Raw genomic sequence first — 17,917 nt, forward strand, 5'->3', positions numbered from 1 at the left:
TTACCCAGAATTCTAACAAAAGATATACAAGACTCTACACAGAAAACTATAAATCATTGTGCACATAAATTAAAGTGGATCTAAATGAAGGTTACTCCATTGTCATAGATTGGAAGAGTCAATATTCTTAAGATGTGAATTTGCTTCAACCTAATCTATTATGCAATTTCACTAAAAATTTCCACAGGTTTCTTTTTGTGGATCAACAAGCAGATTCTGAAATGTGTATTGAGGCATCATTGATAATTGTGAGGAAAGAGCATTAACACTTAAGACCAAGTCCCTGAGTTTGAATGCTGCCTCTTACTTTGTGACTAAGGACAAATTATTTAACCTTCTAAGCCTCAGATTTCTCATCTGTAAAGTGGGGAAGGACACTTGCACCTATACATAAGGTTGTTATAGAGATTAAATATGTAACAGTTTAGATGCATTCCTAGTACACACCAAACGCTATGTATGAATATGATAAATTAACTTAAAAAATAAAAAGAGGGAGGTAAAATCTATTGGATATCTTCTAGAGTCCAGAAGCAGACTCCTGTGTATATGGACACCTGGTTTATGACAAACGTGGATCTACAGAACAGTGGTCAAAGGATCCCAATAAAAGATACTAGGACAATTTGGTGCCCATATAGGAAAAAACACTTCACACTATTTATAAAAAGCAATTCCAGGTACATTACAGATCTAAATGGAATAGGTTTTTTTTTAAAAGGAGCTTTTAGAGAATAATCCAGGAGAGTATCTTCATGACCTTAGGGTAGAGAAAAATATCTGAAATACTACACAAGGGATATTAACCATAAAAGAAAATGATAAATTTCACATTAAAATTAAGATCGTGTGTTATGAGAATGAGAAAGTCACACACTGGGTGGAAAAGATATTTTCAACACGTGACTGACAAAAGGCTTGTACACACAATACATAATTTCACATAACAAAAACCAAAAAGTAGTATTAAAAACAAAACCCTCCTCAGAACAAAAAAACCCAAATGGCAGGTATCCAAATAAATACATGGACAAAGGACTTAAGAAGGCACATCACAAAGCAGAAAACTGAAATGAATAAAAACATGAAAAAGCAATTTAATCTCATTACTAATTAAAAAATGCAAATTTTTTCACCTCACACATCAGAATGACTAAAGTTTTTAAAATGTTGGCTAACTGGGTACTGGTGAAAATATGGAGTGACAAGAGTTAAGTATTGGAGGAGAGTAAGTTGGCACAACCACTTATTTTAGCATTACTTAGTCAAAATAAAGATATGCATAATCCTATGACCAATTAATTTTAATCTTAAGTATATACATCCAAGGAAATATATACATCTGTGAATCAGCAGATAAATTATAATCATCATAGCAGCATTTATTTGTAATAGCCTCAAAACTAGAAACTACATGTATGTGTTCCAACAGTAGAAAGGATACATAAATCATAGGATCTCCGTAAGACGGAATATTGTGTGGTGATGATAATGATGCCACCACATGGCTGAATCTTTTAAAGACATAATGTTGAGCAAAAGAAGCCTGACCCATAACTGTAAAGTAAGGAAATAAGATGATTGCCATCAAAGAAGAGACAGTGATTACGTTGGCAGAGAGGAGGGAGTCCTGACCAGAAAGGGGAACTCGTGGGGCTTCTGAAGTGTTGGCAATGTTCCTTCTGGACCTATGCGATGGTTTTCTGCATGTCTGCTCTAGAATATTTGCTAAGCCTGTTTATATGCCTTATTGTTTTATATACTTTATGTGCCATTTCTCACAATATAAAAAAGTTGGGAGTTTCAAAGGGCAGACTTTTCTGAGTGTTGAACCCGGGCTTTACTCAGAGTGGAAAGGAACCCTGAGTTCCAAAAATACATTAGCTATACATTTTAGAGCAGGAATAGCCCAGAAGGTGATGTCAGACACTTTTTCCATCATCAGACAAGGGGATAAAACTGCCGCAGTGAGAGAGGAAGAGGCTCCAGGATGACATGACTAAAGTTTAGATCCTGTCTGGATCCCTGAGAAGTGCAGCATTCTGGAGTGGAGGAAGGGGAAGAGGCAGAGGCAAAGAAATAACTGTTGAGCCTGTTAGTGCCCATGGACCCTGTTTTTCCTCCCCTCCAAGCCTTTCTAACATGCTGTACCTTCCTTAGTCTTACCTATCACCCCTTCACCTAGCTTCTATCTGTCCTTGAAGACTCAGCCCAGAGGCCCTCTGCTCCAAGAAACCCTAGCACTTGGCCCCTCCTTTTTGAAAAGCTGCCCATTCCCAACAGTCAGGGTCACATGGCATGGTCCCTCTCTGCTCTCCACCCCATGGACCAGTCTTTTACCTTCTGTACACAAGTGACCTCTGCATTACAAGGGTGCCTGACTGGTCTGGTGCTAATAGGGCTATGGGCTGGACAAGGCAGAACTGAGAAGACACTGCAGACCTTCTCAGACAGGAGGTAGGGATAGAGCTCTGGAAGGGGCTTTCCTTCCCTGAGATTCCTTTTAGTGGCTTTCAAGTGGGGGAAGCAGGTAAAGGAAGGAGTTTGCCTCTGAACTGGGACTCAGCCTATGTTCCCATTCAAGGCCTTAACCTAGCCTCTCCCCACCACACAGAAATGAGTAGGGCAGTTATTATCAGTCCCACTTTACAAACTAGGATGCTCAGACCCTGAGAAATAAAATATCTTACTCACGGGTCACAGAGGAAGAACTGGATTGCAAATACTCGTCTCTGCAGCCCAGTGTCTGCCTATAGACATATGAGGTTAATACTCAGGAATTACTTGTTCAACCAAGGCATCCTTTGTCTACCCAGACCCAGGCAGACACAGAGGCTGCTCTCAAGTATGGAAATGCATAGGGTTTCCAAAACACTGTTTTGGATAAACTTGGGAAAGGACCAAAAGACAAGGAGCCAAGTGTTTTGGGCTAAGATTTATTGTTGACCAGAGCACTTAACAGCCAAGGTACTAGATAACCAGCCCCCATGCAACAAGCTCATCCTGCAGCCCAGACCTTTAGACTGCTTTCCTCTGCCTTCTACCTCCTCTTCTCTGGTTCTGCCAGAACCTGAGAATCAGAAATATGCAATTCAGTAAGTATGTAAGGAGCACCTGTTAGGAGTGGTCAGCAGCTACAGAGGCCTACTGTGTCACAGTGTCCTAGTTATCTTTGAGGGGCTTATGGCAGAGACCATGGAGAGGAGTACAGGGCCATCCTGGGCTCAGGCCCAGGACTATCCAGGGAGGTTCATTTCCCTTTCTTACTCTTGACATTCACATTCACTGACTTGGCATATATTTACCAAGGCTCCCTAGGGGCTGAGGAGACTCCTCTAGAAATAGTGGTGCTAGCAATGTTCACCAGTCTCCAAACCCCTGACCTGCAAGACCTAGTGCATGTAAAGGTAGACTGCTACTGGACAAAGATCCTTGAACAAATCTATCCTTCCAGAGTCCTATTCCTAGAATTCTCACTGAGTCTGGACCAGCCCTGGGAATGGTCAGTTCAGAGGTCAATCTCCATCCTTAGCTGACTTATTTTCTAAGAAACTATGACTTGTTCTGAACATCTGCCCCATGGAAGAGTCCTACAAAGTGGCTATAGTCTGGCCTCGGCTTGGGTATTGAGTCACTGAAGGGGCATTCTCCCCAGTCTCAGGGTACCTCGAAAAGATATGAAAACTTGATGAGCTTCAGGCTCCGACCGAAGTCCAACAGGCCTCCCACACTGCCTGCTGGGAAGCAGAGAGAGAAGTCAGAGAAGAGACCATGAGCCTCAGCCTACTTCTCAGATTGATTTATTTATTGACCATTTCTTAGAGTCTCAGTGCTGAGATCTAAAGGCCTGTGCTGTCCACAAAGAAGCAGCCCACATGTCCCAAGAGCAGCTGAAACCAGCTCACCCATTTATTTGACTGAGAACATGAAGGAAAACAACAAAATTAAACAATCTTTAATAAAATTCCTATAGAAAACTCAGTCACAGGGTAAATACTCGGTTCTCTTTCTCATGTCACTGAGGATTGAGAGCTCCCAAAAGTCTTTGGAGAAAAAGCAGTAGTTTTGCTGGATATTGCCAGTACTCAGAAAGAGCATCCATTTACACATTCAAACCAGTAGTTCTTATTGCACATGTTAACATTATTGGCCATCTAGCACCCTAAATGTATGGTACCTCAACAAATAAATTAAAGAATTCCATGTGGCATGAAACCATTTCAATCTGAACTAATATCCTTGAAAAAAATCACATTATTATAAGTTTTAATAAATACAGTAAGAACAGCTGGCATTTTACTAAAATACTGAATTTTAGGTCTGGAGAGGATTCCATAAATAGTTTCTTTTCATTTGCTTTCTGTCTTGGATGCGTTTGCTCAAGTATTATGCTCTATGAAGTGAACTCTTTCATAGATACCATGTAAAAACTGAAATTACTATGTGCCTCACTACAGAAGCAACTGGAAGAACTGGATCTCATATAGTTAACTAAAAAAGTAACTTAGGGAAAAGCTCTGCTTTTTGTAAAACTTTAAAACACAGACGGAAAAAAAACAAAGAAATGTCTTTTTATATAGAACTCCCACTAGAAATTTTATAAATATATATGCAGCATATATATTATATTTGCCTCACGAGCAGATTTTCACCAAGTCTGGTAGGAATGATGCTGTCATAGTAGATAAATATCAACAAAAGAGTTAATCTTTCCACAGCTTTCAAGATTTCCTTTGAAAAATAACCATAATTTCAAATTATGTTATAATTTATAGTTGATGTAATTTAAAAAGGGAAGAAAGATACCTTTCTTTTAAGCCTCATTTGGAAAGTAAGAACAACTACCAGTCCCCAGGTGTGGATAAGTTGGCTGAGTGATAACACTTGGTCACAATACAAAAAGAAGTATTTACACCTTTCTGGAAAAGTACCAAATACTTAAAAAAGAAGAAGAAGAAGAAGAAGACAGAAAATAATCTCTAATAGCATTCTTCGGCGTGCAAAGTCAGCAGGAAATGATTATCCATTATGTTGGGAGTTTTCATGATGAATCTTGGAAGCATTCAATAAAGCAGAGGGTGGTCATCGGGGATTGTTCAGATTAGGTTCTGTGGGATGCCTTGTTCTTAATTTAACTGAGTTCCAGGATTTCATTCCCTTTATAACATCTCTGGCAGGGTCATATTCAATTTAGTGCAAGTGCAAACTGAAAACTAAACAAAACCAACAAATACATTAGGAGCAAAGGCTGATCACTAAGATCTGTAGTCTTTCCGAACCGTGTGGGCCATCCAGTTCACTTTAGTAGTCCAGCTTTCCCTGAGTGCCTCATCAAATTTTTGCTTAAATTGCTTGAGTGCTTCTTCTTCACTCTTCCCTAAGGCAAGAGAGTCCTAAAAATGAAAGGGAAAAAAAATCTGATTTTATATATCCTCCACAGTGACATGCAAATGTCAAAATCTCAGCCATGCCTCCCCAGCCACCATTAAGCTGTGTGTCTCGTGTTCTTATTTAAATGCCTTTTGCAGGATAGAAAATGACAAAAGGTACGGTGATAATATAATCTCTGCCAAAGGGTTTTTGAAGATGAAATTTATGATTACTGCAAGACAATTACTCAGCTGCTTGTCACTACCACTCCTGGGTAAGAATAGTCTAAAGGAAATGGCTTTGTTCCATTTCCTTTGAACATCTGAATGAAATAGGTAGGTATAGCTGAGCTTCATGCCTACAAAGTCCAATATACAAAGAAAAGGGGTTTGTACCTTAAGATACTGTATATCCTTGACTGATGTGAGCTCAGGAAGCCCTGCAGTCAACATCAGTGCAAAAAGAGTGATGAAGAGATTCCCGTGCCGTCGTAAAATCAGATATGCATCCTCACAACACTGGCGGAAGCTTCAGTTGATGCAACAAATCACAAGAACATGATATCAGAGAAGAGAGCAATTTCACAAAAGAAAACAAGACAGACATATCTAAACTTTCTGTAAGAGCTGGAAAATTTCTCCTGAACTAAAAGTTCATTTCTGATTTTTAAAACTCTTTAAAAATTGTTCCAGGGGCGCCTGGGTGGCTCAGTCGTTAAGCATCTGCCTTCAGCTCGGGTCATGATCTCAGAGTCCTGGGATCGAGCCCCACATCAGGCTCCCTGCTCGGCGGGAAGCCTGCTTCTCCCTCTCCCACTCCCCCTGCTTGTATCCCCTCTCTCGCTGTCTGTCAAAAAATAAATAAAATCTTTAAAAAAAAATAAAAAATAAAAATAAAAAAATAAAAAATAAAAATAAAAATTGTTCCAAAAATAAAATTTACATAGGCTAAATCTAGCTGTCTAAAATCACACACACTGGGCACCTGGGTGGCTCAGTTGGTTAAGCGACTGCCTTCTGCTCAGGTCATGATCCCAGAGTCCTGGGATCGAGTCCTGCATCGGGTTCCCAGCTCGGCAGGGAGCCTGCTTCTCCCTCTGACCCTCTCCCCTCTCATGCTGTTTCTCTCTCAAATAAATAAATAAATAAATAAATAAATAAATAAATAAATAAATAAAATAAACACACACTAAATTGAAATTCTAAGAAAAGGCTATTTAACACTTACTCTGTGCTTTTTAATTCTGAGACCCAAAAACTAGTTCTAAAACAAGTGGTAATTTATAATTCATGAGGACTTCTGAACATATTTGCAGATTCTAGATTTGTAGTCTAACTCCACAGACTAATTTCTTTGATTTCTCCCCAAGTCAGTATCGATGCTTTTGCACTGCACCTCCATTATCATCTTGCTTTCCCTCTCTCTCCTCTTAAAGATATTCAAGAGGACTATCCAATGCTATCTCCCTAATTTTGCTAAAAGGGAAAATGAACACCCAGAGGTATATTCTGCAGAAACTCAGGCAGAACTAGGAATGGTTAACAGCAATCATTTGGCAAGCATATAGTATGAATTGGTCACATAATACAACAACTCTAATTATGGTAATAGCTCTAAATTTTCAAAAAAATTTGAGAGAGAGACAGCGAGCTTGGGGAGGGGCAGAGAGAGGAGGAGAGGAGCAGACTCCTCGCTGAGCATGGAGCCCCTGACATGGGGATTGAGCCCACAAAACTGAGATCATGACCTGAGCCAAAATCAAGAGTCAGAGGCTTAACTGACTGAGCCACCCAGGTGCTCCAAAATAGCCCTAAAATTTAACTATTTTTGTCCCTATTTTAAGATGAAGAAACAAACAAAAGGCAAGTAATGTGCTTGGAAACCTACAAGTAGTGAGGACTAGATCAGAGATTACAAAGTTCTGAACCCTGGCTCCCTTAGAATAACAGCAAAATGCCTGTCCCTCTCAGCATCTCATTATGAAATGTCTTAAGACAGATAAAAAGTGGTGTGCTATTGGAATAAAACACAGTAATTTATTTCAAATTTCTAGATTCTGTTCCTCCTCTCTGAACCAGAACATGAATCTGATAGGCAAATTCCCCAAAAGCCCCCAGTTAGCAGACTATTTCCCTGATCTAAATATCTCAGCTAAGAAATGCTAGTCCAGCTAGTCAGATGAGAAAATGTCAGATATGTTTATCCTTGACATGAGGGCAATACTCACCGGCCAAACTTCTCTGTGTTTCCTGTTTTTCCTTGTTGAATCACATGAATGAAATCATAGGTAAGAATAAAAGGCACCCGTTCTCTTTTAATGCCAAATTTAGACTTGAAATTTCCAAGAATATGTCCAAAGTCAATGTGGAAGAGCTGGAAAACAAATGGGACTTAATTTCTCTTGTTTCCAAAGAGAAAAGTTTAAGATCTCAGCAGTCCTTGACCCCCACCACTACACTGATCCTCAACTGAGCCCTTTTCTCCCTCTTTTTATTGACATATAGTTGATACACAATATTGTATTAGTTTCAGGTGTACAGCATAGTGATTTGATAATTACATACATTACAAAATGTTCATTAGCCCTTTTCTCTTTTCTCTGGGAACTCACCTCCCCGACACTCAGGGAGGACCCTGTTAGGGCCGCCTTATGGCCCTAGTCTCAGACCTTCCCAGGGGACATGGGGTAGAGTGACACAAAGCACTCAGCTCGTGGCCCCACCGATGAGCTTCCCTCCGCCCTATGCCCTTTTCTCTTTTCAAAGGCTATTGGGTCACTTGGGAAGAGTGTTTAAATAACACTCGTAGATCTTTTATACTCAATAATAACCCAGACCTGATATTAAACTGCATTTACCCAGTGGGAAACACAAATCTTTAGAAAGTAAAAGTAAAAAAAAAGAAACAAAAAACAAAAAGAAAAATGCATCCAAATAATAAACATGTCTGATTTTAAAGTCAAGTAGTTCTACATATCAGACTATTTTGGTCAATATTTCTACATACGGAAACAAAAAAGAAAGTGCAGTCTTGCCCCAGCAGCCCCCTCAACACCCTGAGTGCTACTACTATTTACTATTTAGAGGTAACTTCTCCCTACTCTTTCCTGGGTTTTTCCTCCATTTTTTTTAAAATGGTATGTTTATACTTATTTTTTACCTCCTAGTTTTGAAGTAAATTATGGAAGGTAAAGACTCAGTACTTTGTGCTAATGTAATACTATACAATGAGGCACAGTATATTATAATTTCTGGTTAAATCAATACTCAGTGGGTTTACACTGTTCAGGCCATGTAAATACATTTCAAAGCTCAGCTATGTGCCAACAGTACACTATGACTACATTTCCTTTTATGCCCATCTTCTTCCTTGACAAAGCTTTTTTTCCCTTGGCTTAGTGTCCTAGGACCCTCTTCATTAATTCTTCCCCAAATCTTTTTTTTTTTTTTTTTAAGATTTATTTATTCATTTGAGAGACAGAGAGTCTGGGGTAGAGGGGCAGAGGAGAAGGAGAGAGAGTCCCAAGCAGACTCCCCGCTGAGTGCAGGGCCTGAAGTGGGACTTAATCCCACGACCCTAAGACCATGGCCTGAGGTGAAACCAAGAGTCAGACGCTCAACCAACTTGCACCCTCCAGGTGCCCCTTTCCCCAAATCTTATATTGAAAGAATATGTCATTTTAAACAACTGCAATAACTTCTCAAACATTAGATAAGTGCTTATCACCTAACTTCAAGCAAACAAACCAATGAATATATGAAGCAGATGGTATGTGAAACAAGGGATGGGAAATAAAAGGAAAGCACAAGACACGACTCCAAGAATCACTAAAGAATCTGCCTGAATTGCACAAGAGATTGTGCTGTATGTAAGTAATAGCATCACTGAGGCCCTTGGCAGACTCTGGGGAGCAGCTCACCTGGCCGGTTTTTTTGACCATGATGTTGTCACTGTGTCTATCACCAATCCCAAGGACATAAGAAGCTACACAGTAGCCGGCACAGGACAAGGTAAACTCCTCAATGGCTCGGTCTAGGTCATCCCTGAAAAAAGAGAAATAAATAAATTAATTAATTAATTAATTTAAAAAAAGAAGCAACAAAGGTTTTCAGTCTCCAAAAGTATAGGATGAGACCCAATTCACACTTCTGCTTCCTTTTTATTTGTGAGTAGAAAGGCAACACAGAGCTGCCAAAACCCTATGAGCAGAACATTCTGGATCAGCCAAGAGAGGGAGGGTGAACACTGCAGAAGCAGGGCAGAAAGGAGTCAGCAGGAAGACTCAAAGACATCAGATAAATGGACCTCAGCCATTCAAACTGCTGTGTCCTGGGGACTGAGCTTCACTGGTGTTGGGAGTAAGTTCAACTGCATAATAATAAGAGGAGATCATCAGCTTTGCTGGCTGACGCTGGGCTTTAGAACATTTTTTGGTCAGTTTTGACCTAACACTACAATTCCATATTTAAGAGTTAAGTATTACAGTTTCAACACTTAAAATCACTGACTTAAATTAGAAGTTAGTAATACAGACCCTTTAGAGACAAGGTCTTAAGACTGAAATCTGAAAACTAATTCTCCAAGTCCTTCTGTTTTGCCAACGATCAAATATAAATCCGACTTTTAAGTCTTTAGCCAAAAATACTTGCAGTGTTTTCTCCTCACTGTGAAATTCCTTAATTATCTATGATTAGGGCTTTCCCAACATAGTAACCATTAATAACACAATTCCCAGCCCTGTGTTTTTTTTAATTTGGAGCAATCACAGTCTACAAACTCATTTACTTCTATTGTAAAAATCTACTGAAAACTTACTAGGTTCATATATTCATGTAATTACAGAAGTTGACACATTCAAAAAATCATTTTAAAAATTCATAAATTCTAAGATTGTACCTCCTACAAGGCTCTGAATTTGATCTAGATAAAGCAGAATTTAATGCTCCATCTGTGAGACTTTAGGAAGGCCTATTTGTCATTCTGACCTAACCTGACATAAAGCAATAAATAACACTAACATTTCCTCTAGGACACTGATGATTCTACTTGAAAGAACAGTTATTACTTGTTTGGCTGTTTGTTTAGAAGAATGATAAACAAACTAACCCAGAATTGTATTCTTTAAGCCAGTTCAGAAGGGCATCTTTGTTGAAGGCTGCTGCCGCAGCCACATTGCTACTGTTCAGCTGAATGTCAGCAATTGTTTCAGAGGTGCTCACAACTTCAATGAGGCCAGAGCGGTCTCCTGTCGCTAAACAGCCATAAGGCAGCATCCTGAAAGGGGAAAAAAGGGGCATAGTCACATGTATATGTTATCCATAAAATGAAACTTTCACAGAGTGAGTTTCTTCTTTGATTTTTTTTTTTAAGATTTTATTTATTTGACAGAGAGAGTCACAGCGAGAGAGGGAACACAAGCAGGGGGAGTGGGAGAGGGAGAAGCAGGCTTCCCGCCGAGCAGGGAGCCTGATGCGGGGCTCGATCCCAGGACCCTGGGACCATGACCTGAGCCGAAGGCAGACGCCTAACGACTGAGCCACCCAGGTGCCCCTCTTCTTTGATTTTTAAAAAGTTTTATTACTATTGATACCCTTGCTATTTTTGTATTATTGTCATATGGAAAAATACAAGTTTTATTTTCTGTTGGGAGGTAAACCTCTTGGCCAACAGATGAAGTAGTTTACCAGAACTCCAATGTACCAGCCAAATGTGTAATTTGTTATCTAGTTATTCTGGTGAAATATTCTATTTGTTTGTGTAGAAGGACAGAAGTGTATCAGATAAAAGAAAAGTCTTTTATTTTTATTCTACATTTTGGAGAAGGGAACCACCCTTTATAGAGCACCTAATAGGTGCCACACAGCAGGCTGAGCACTTTACACATTACCTTGCTTAATGAATGGCAACTCCATCCTTCTAGCTGTTCAAGCCCACAATCTTACAGTCACCTTTGACTCTTTCTCTCATGACCAGCATTTACCTATCCTGAAAATATGTACTTAAGACTTCTCTGCCTCCCCTCTTCCTCCAGCTCCTACCCTAGACCAAGTTACCATCAACCCTTACTCAATTCTTCAAGTTTCCTTACTAGTCTCCCTGCTTCCACATCATAGTCTGTTTTAAATGCAACAGCAATATAATCCATTTAAAAAGTATGCATATTATGTCACTCCACCCCATCAAAATCTCTGCACTGGCTTCCCACCTTAGGGTGAAAGCCAACATGCTTGCCATAGCCCTTCACCTCTCCTCGTATCCTCCCCTTGTTCACTTTTATTCCTACTACACTGGCTTCCTTGCTTTCCTCAAACGTATCAGGTACGACATTCACTCACTCCGTTTTCTCTGCCTAGAACATCTTTCCCCAAGACCTCTACTTGACTTACTCCCTTATTTCTTTGAAGTCTTTGCTGAAATGTTTCTGTCTCAGTGAGAAATTCCTGATAATCCTATTTAAAATTACAAAACTATCTGTGACACAACACTTGCTATCTCTTCCCTGTTTCAATTTTCCTCTATAGCCCTCAACACTATCCAGACATCATGTACATTTTATTTGTTTCTTTACTGTCTCTCTCTCCACCATTAGGATAGAAGTTCCACCAGGCAGGGCTGTTTTGTTCCCTGCTGTATCCTTAGTGCCTGAGAATGTGCCTGACACAAAGCAGACACTCAGTAAATATTTCTGAATGAACAAATTTAATAACAAAAATCCCTATAAGGTAAGTTCCCAGTTTTACAAATGAGAAACAAAAGTAATTTGCAAAAGGCCATACATTTAACTAACCATAAGATCTAAGACTTAAAACTAGGTCTGTGTGGCTCTAAAATTATCTTTTAAACCCAACAGTCTCTAGAGTCTGACTATATAACAGGCCTCTCAGGCTGCTCTTGTGTAAAATAATTTTTGCTGAATTGATAGGTAGCATTTTGCTTTGAATTTCATTTATACGATCCCTAATGAAAATAAAAATTTTCTCATGTCTCTTAGTCATTTTAAGACGATTTTCTTTTATGACTTAGGTATTCACATTCTTTCCCTATTAGGGTTCTAAAATATTTTCCTTAGTGACTTATATTACTTCTTTAAATATTAACATTATCCTTTTCTTCCTTTGGTTGTAAATATTTTCTTCAGTTTTGTAAAAACTGTGTTATCCTTATAGCAACTCCAAACTAGAATGGGAAGTTCAAATGAAAGGTGACTACAGAAAATGTAATGGATGGGATTCCAGGACTCAACAAATACATGGGTAAAGCCATGTGCCATGCATTGTGTTTGCTGCTGGTGATACAGAAAGGAACAAACAAACAAACAAACAAAAGCAGTCCTTGCTCTCACTGAGCAGACAAGGCAGAAATGCACAATGTGCATGTGATCTTTGTACGAATGAGAACTGCCATGAGAACATGTCAAGAGTTAAGAAAGATCTCTATGAGGAGGAAGGACAGCAGGGCTGGAGGAAAATATAAGGGGCAATACAAAAGCAAGGTGAGGACAAGAAACAGTGTTGGAAAGACTATGCAGGGCCCTACAGGTCATGTAAGGACTTCTGTCATTCTCTTAAAGGCACTGAGAAAGCTTTGAAGGATTTTATGAAAGGTGTGTGTGTGTGTTTGTGCACATGTGCATGCGCATGCGCACCTGAGTTGGGAAAACGTATGAATGCATTACTGTAACAACCTAATAAAAGAGCCAAGTTTCATTAAATAATCCCTAAATTTCCATACAACCAAGAATTCAATTATATTTTATGACTTTTTTAGGCACTTTCCTGGTTTAACTAAGTAAGACTGGGAGTAGAACTGCCAAACTACATGCTGGCAGCCTGATACACCAATAGACTGATTTACATCTGCATTATTAATTTTTTTTCCTCCTTTTAAAAAGTTACCTTTCAGTAAGAAAGGTAGCTTGGAGCATGGAAGCTTTCCCAACATCCCTGTCCTTCTCGTGACACAACACATGTGAGGTAAACAGTGTATGGTTTAACTGCACTTTGGCTCACTTTCCTGCTTCTCCTCCCACCTCACTTGCAGCCAAACTGGGCAAAAATCCAACAACTTCCTCTTCAAAAGCATGCAATGATAAAAGTATTCAGTGCCTCAAGGATGAAACTCTCACAATGGGAAGGAAAAAACATCCTTGTCAGACAGACAGTTTGACAGAAGTCAAGCTGGGGGCAAACTCCTGGAGCCCTGACCATCTTACATGGGCCCGATTTGCACTCGATTTCCACACTTTTTATAAAGGCTGGAACAACAACTGGTAATGTTTCCCTTCCTTTCTCACACTCTCTGACACAAGGAGCAATTTGTTACCTTTCCACTAAACAGGAATTAAAATATAAATTCTACAGCAGAGGGGATGGCAGCCCCCATAACCCTACTCTCAATGGGTATATAGACAATTTTCTCTGGCCTTGATTCTGACTCATCGACCCAAATCAGAGTGGTACTCTAACTGGTATTCTAACTGGTTCCTGGATACCTGAGAGGACACAGGCCAGACCTCCTTCCAAAGGAGGAAAATATAATTCCTTTACCTAATGTTTGCATTGCTTCCATCTTCTTCCTTAATCCTTCCAAGATTACTATACCAGTGTCATTACAGAACTGTTCATTAGCACTCTTAAAAGGGAAGTAAATCCCATTAATGTAAGTCAGATGTAAAGTCACAATGAAGACAGCTGTCCAAAATTCAGGGGGTGGAAGAGGACTGTCAAAACTACTAAAGGTCAGATAGATTTACATATAGACAACCCATGAGACTTGACAGAAAAGGCTGAATACCTATTATCTGTTGACTGAATGAGGTCAGAGTGTTCTAACATAATGACGGCTTACAGATGTTCTAACTTAACATGAAAGATACCAATAGTATTTTTGAGACATCAGAGAAAAATGAAAATGAGAAATACACACTTTCATTCATGTTAACATGGCACTGTTACAAGTACTAAAATATTCTGGTCAAAGTAATAAAGTATAGAAGGTACCTGAAGATTCAAGATTGAAGTTAGCAGAGTGTATGCTACGCGACCGAGTTTAACCTTAACAGCTGGCCAAAAGAAAAACAATAGGAACACTGGAACACACATATTTATAGAAACAGTAAAACAAAGTTTGGTGAGAAAAAGGTATTCATTTAGAAATTAACCCTAAAGAATTAAAGTTCTACATATTTTAAAAACATGGGGTCAGAGTACACAAAGTCAGCAGAGATCTCACTGAACAGACAAGTTCCTTTTTGTTAAGACACTTGTTGCTTCCCATAAGAGAGACGCTAGGTTTATTTCTAGCACTCCCACATGTGGTTTCCTCCCTTTGCCTGAGGTCACAATGAACTTCATTTGAAGCTAACTGTGCTTTACATTTGAATAGAATGGGTAAAATAAAAAAGCTAGAGAAAAGGATTGGGGTTTTTAATTCGGCTGATGGAACTGAGGCAAGCCAAAGGGACCCCATGAAAGTAAAAGCTGTTTTGTTCCTTTTGCTTTTTTTCCTGCTTCTATTCTTGCTAGGAACTGCACCTCTGCCCTACATTTGCCTTAATGCATGTCCTCCTTGTAAGGGACAAAGTTAATATCTTTGGAGTCTTCCAGCACAACAGGTAATATCTAAACCACTGGAGCTAAGCATCTCAAAGCCAAGACCCTGGCTTCAAGGAATAAGTGACTTATGATGGACACCTGGGCCTTGTCCTTATTCTAACTGGTTTCTGGATACCTGAGAGGACACAGTTGAGACCATCGTCCTCAATAAAACCCCCCAGACCCTAAACAAAGACGAGACTCATGCTTATTTCCTTTCCAAGTGTCCGGGACAGTCCATCTGTATCTGCTCTCCCTATATCTTTAATAAACTCTGCTTTCACCTCCTGCTGACTCCTGGTAAATTTCTGTCCTGCATGAAGCCAAGGACCCTTTTGGCTGGTCCTGTGAGATCCACTCTGTGTCCCTGGACCTGGCTTGTAGGCATCAGAACTTTACTATTTAATTTTTTTTTTTGAGAGAGAGAGAGCAGGAGGAGGGGCGCGGCAGGCAGAGGGAGAGAAAGAATCTTAAGGAGACTTCATGTCCAGCGCAGAGCCCGACACAGGGCTTGATCTCACTACTCTGAGATCATAACCTGAGCCAAAATCAAGAGTCGGGCGCTTAACCAACTGAGCCACCCAGGCTCCCCTGTAGGCATCAGAACTTTAAAGACAAAATTTTTAGCTCAGCCTTTCATAACTGAACATGACTCCTCATATGGTCTAAATCTGCTTTTAGCAAAGGAGACCACTTTGTAGCTTACGTGCTAACCTTGGAAAGAACCAATGAGTTACTAGCCTAAGCTTGGAAAGTCTCCCCTGTTTTTATGGGATAAATCAAGTAAAATCATTTTTGCAGGGGTTTACTTTATAGGAAAGGTCAGCAAACTTTTGGAGATTAAGCCAGATAGTAAATATTTTAGGCATTGCTGACTACTCAATTCTGCAGTTACAGCATAAAAGCAGTCACAGACAGTATGTAATCAAATGGGTTGTGGCTGTGTGCGAATAAAACTTTATATACAAACAGTGGGGGTTCCTGGATGGGGGGGTGTAAACCAGATCCCTCTGGGTTTATGTTCCTCAGGTAGAGTTCACAATCATCCATTCCTCTTATCTATGCAGTACTGCCTATGTGTATGTGCTTGACTAAAAAACTTGCTACCTATTCCAAAATAATTCTACTTTTTACACAGTGGTATTAGAAATTCCTCCCAATTTAAAAGCAAAACTCTGTCTCTTATGGTGCTCAAAGGGTCCTTTTTAGATAATCTAAACTATAATCTCACTTCCTTATTTCAATCCCATCTATGAGTCCAATAAAAGTAACAATACCAACAGCAAATTGCTCTTTATATCTCAACAGCATGGAAGGATCTAAGACTAGAAAACTCCTTCTTTAAAGAAAAAAAAAAAATCAATGGAAAGTTACATATTTAGGGCACCACAATACTTTGATAAACAAAGGGTACTAGAGATGTCCTATCATGACTGCTTTCTTGCTTAGACTGGTAAAATGAAAAAATGACATCAAGTATATAGTCTGAAAGACCTGGATTTGAATCTGGCTCCTTCACTTAGTAATTTTGTAACCTTTGACAAATTGTTTAAAATCCCTTGAGCCTTAATTTTCTCATCTGTTAAAAAGAAGTAACATGGGGCGCCTGGGTGGCTCAGTCATTAAGCATCTGCCTTCGGCTCAGGTCATGATCCCAGGGTCCTGAGATCAAGCCCCACATTGGCCTCCCTGCACAGCAGGAAGCCTGCTTCTCCCTCTCCCACCCCCACCCCCCCGCTTGTGTTCCTGCTCTCGCTAACTCTCTGTCAAATAAATAAAATCTTAAAGAAAAAAAAAATGTAACACAATCTCATAACAGTTTTTTAAGTTACATGATATTACATATGTGAAGAACCTAATACAACATCTAGCTCAGTCAATACATAGCAAGTGTTTTAAGTTTAAAAAATCCTAAAATATATTTAGTAATGAAGAAAACAATTCAAGTTTCAAAAATTAATCAGAAAACACTTATAATCTTAAAGGGATAAAGTCAATCACAAGTAAAACTATTTACAGCAAACTTGTAGACTAAGCTGCTATAGATACTAAAACACACAAAAAAATGACAGGTAAAGTAAAAAAGGTTTCATAAATAGTTATGGTTAATAAAGAAAGAGAAGGAGAACTCTGGGTCCCAGAAATAAGATTATTCATAGCACTGGCTGAGGAAGTTACTAACTTGGTTGACATTTTAATGTCCATGAGAAAAGAGATATGGTGTTGGGCCCATAAGAGACAGAATCTGGACCTGAGATCCTATACAAGGCTGCAGATCTGAAAGCACTGTCAAGTGTATGAAAAAGGAACTAGACAATGTCTGCTCACGGACCAGAAGATGTAGCATGAAAGTCTGCCATCTACCTTGGGCACTGGATTGGGGGGGGGGGGGGGGGAAGGTGAGTTTTGTGAAAATGCAAAAACTCAAGACTTCCTACATTCTCATGAAATCCAACTATAAACTACCTATGAAATCTGAGAACATAAAGGCAAAGAGTTAAAATAAAAACTGACTGATTGTGTATAAAGACCTTGGGGAAGAGCACAAATTAAACTCAAATTCATTTTGGGAGGATAAAGGGCCCTCAGAGAAAACACAATCCACACCAAAAGGAATTTAAAACCAAATTTTATCAACTACACAAGAAAATGAAATTGGACAACGTAGAAGAGGAATTTAGTGAATTAGAAGACAAAATACAAGAAACTACAAAGAATGTCACCTAAAGATGGGAAATAGGTAAGACAGGTTAAGAGACATGCAGGACAGAACAGGAAAGTCCAACACACCTCTATTAGTTGCAGAAGACTATGAGAGTGAAAGAAATGCAATACTGAAAAATATGGTTACATTTCGTAGGCACTAAAAGAAAATGTTATTTCCTCTCATTGAAAAGACACAATGAGCATCAGGCTCCCTGCTCAGAAGCAGGGAGTCTGCTTCTCCCTCTGAC

General features: G+C 39.3%; 1 protein-coding gene across 4 annotated transcripts in view; it reads right to left on the reverse strand.

Moving 5' to 3' along the window:
- Positions 1–630: 630 nt before the first annotated feature.
- PIK3CB (phosphatidylinositol-4,5-bisphosphate 3-kinase catalytic subunit beta) overlaps positions 631–17,917 on the reverse strand; it is a 204,230-nt gene continuing 186,943 nt past the window's right edge. For 2 of the 4 annotated variants that reach the window (XM_034995750.1, XM_034995755.1), the window contains 5 exons: positions 10,477–10,644; positions 9,290–9,413; positions 7,598–7,743; positions 5,766–5,898; positions 5,256–5,393 (listed from right to left, as the gene is read on the reverse strand). In XM_034995750.1, the coding sequence (XP_034851641.1) occupies positions 5,256–5,393; positions 5,766–5,898; positions 7,598–7,743; positions 9,290–9,413; positions 10,477–10,644 (709 nt within the window). Of the gene's footprint in view, positions 5,394–5,765; positions 5,899–7,597; positions 7,744–9,289; positions 9,414–10,476; positions 10,645–17,917 lie in introns of all 4 variants that reach the window. The other 2 variants (XM_034995741.1, XM_034995764.1) reach the window with 2 other exon arrangements.

The sequence above is a fragment of the Mirounga leonina genome, unplaced genomic scaffold (genome assembly GCF_011800145.1).
Source record: "Mirounga leonina isolate KUSES-001 unplaced genomic scaffold, KU_Mleo_1.0 Mir_115, whole genome shotgun sequence".
Classification (NCBI taxonomy): domain Eukaryota; kingdom Metazoa; phylum Chordata; class Mammalia; order Carnivora; family Phocidae; genus Mirounga; species Mirounga leonina.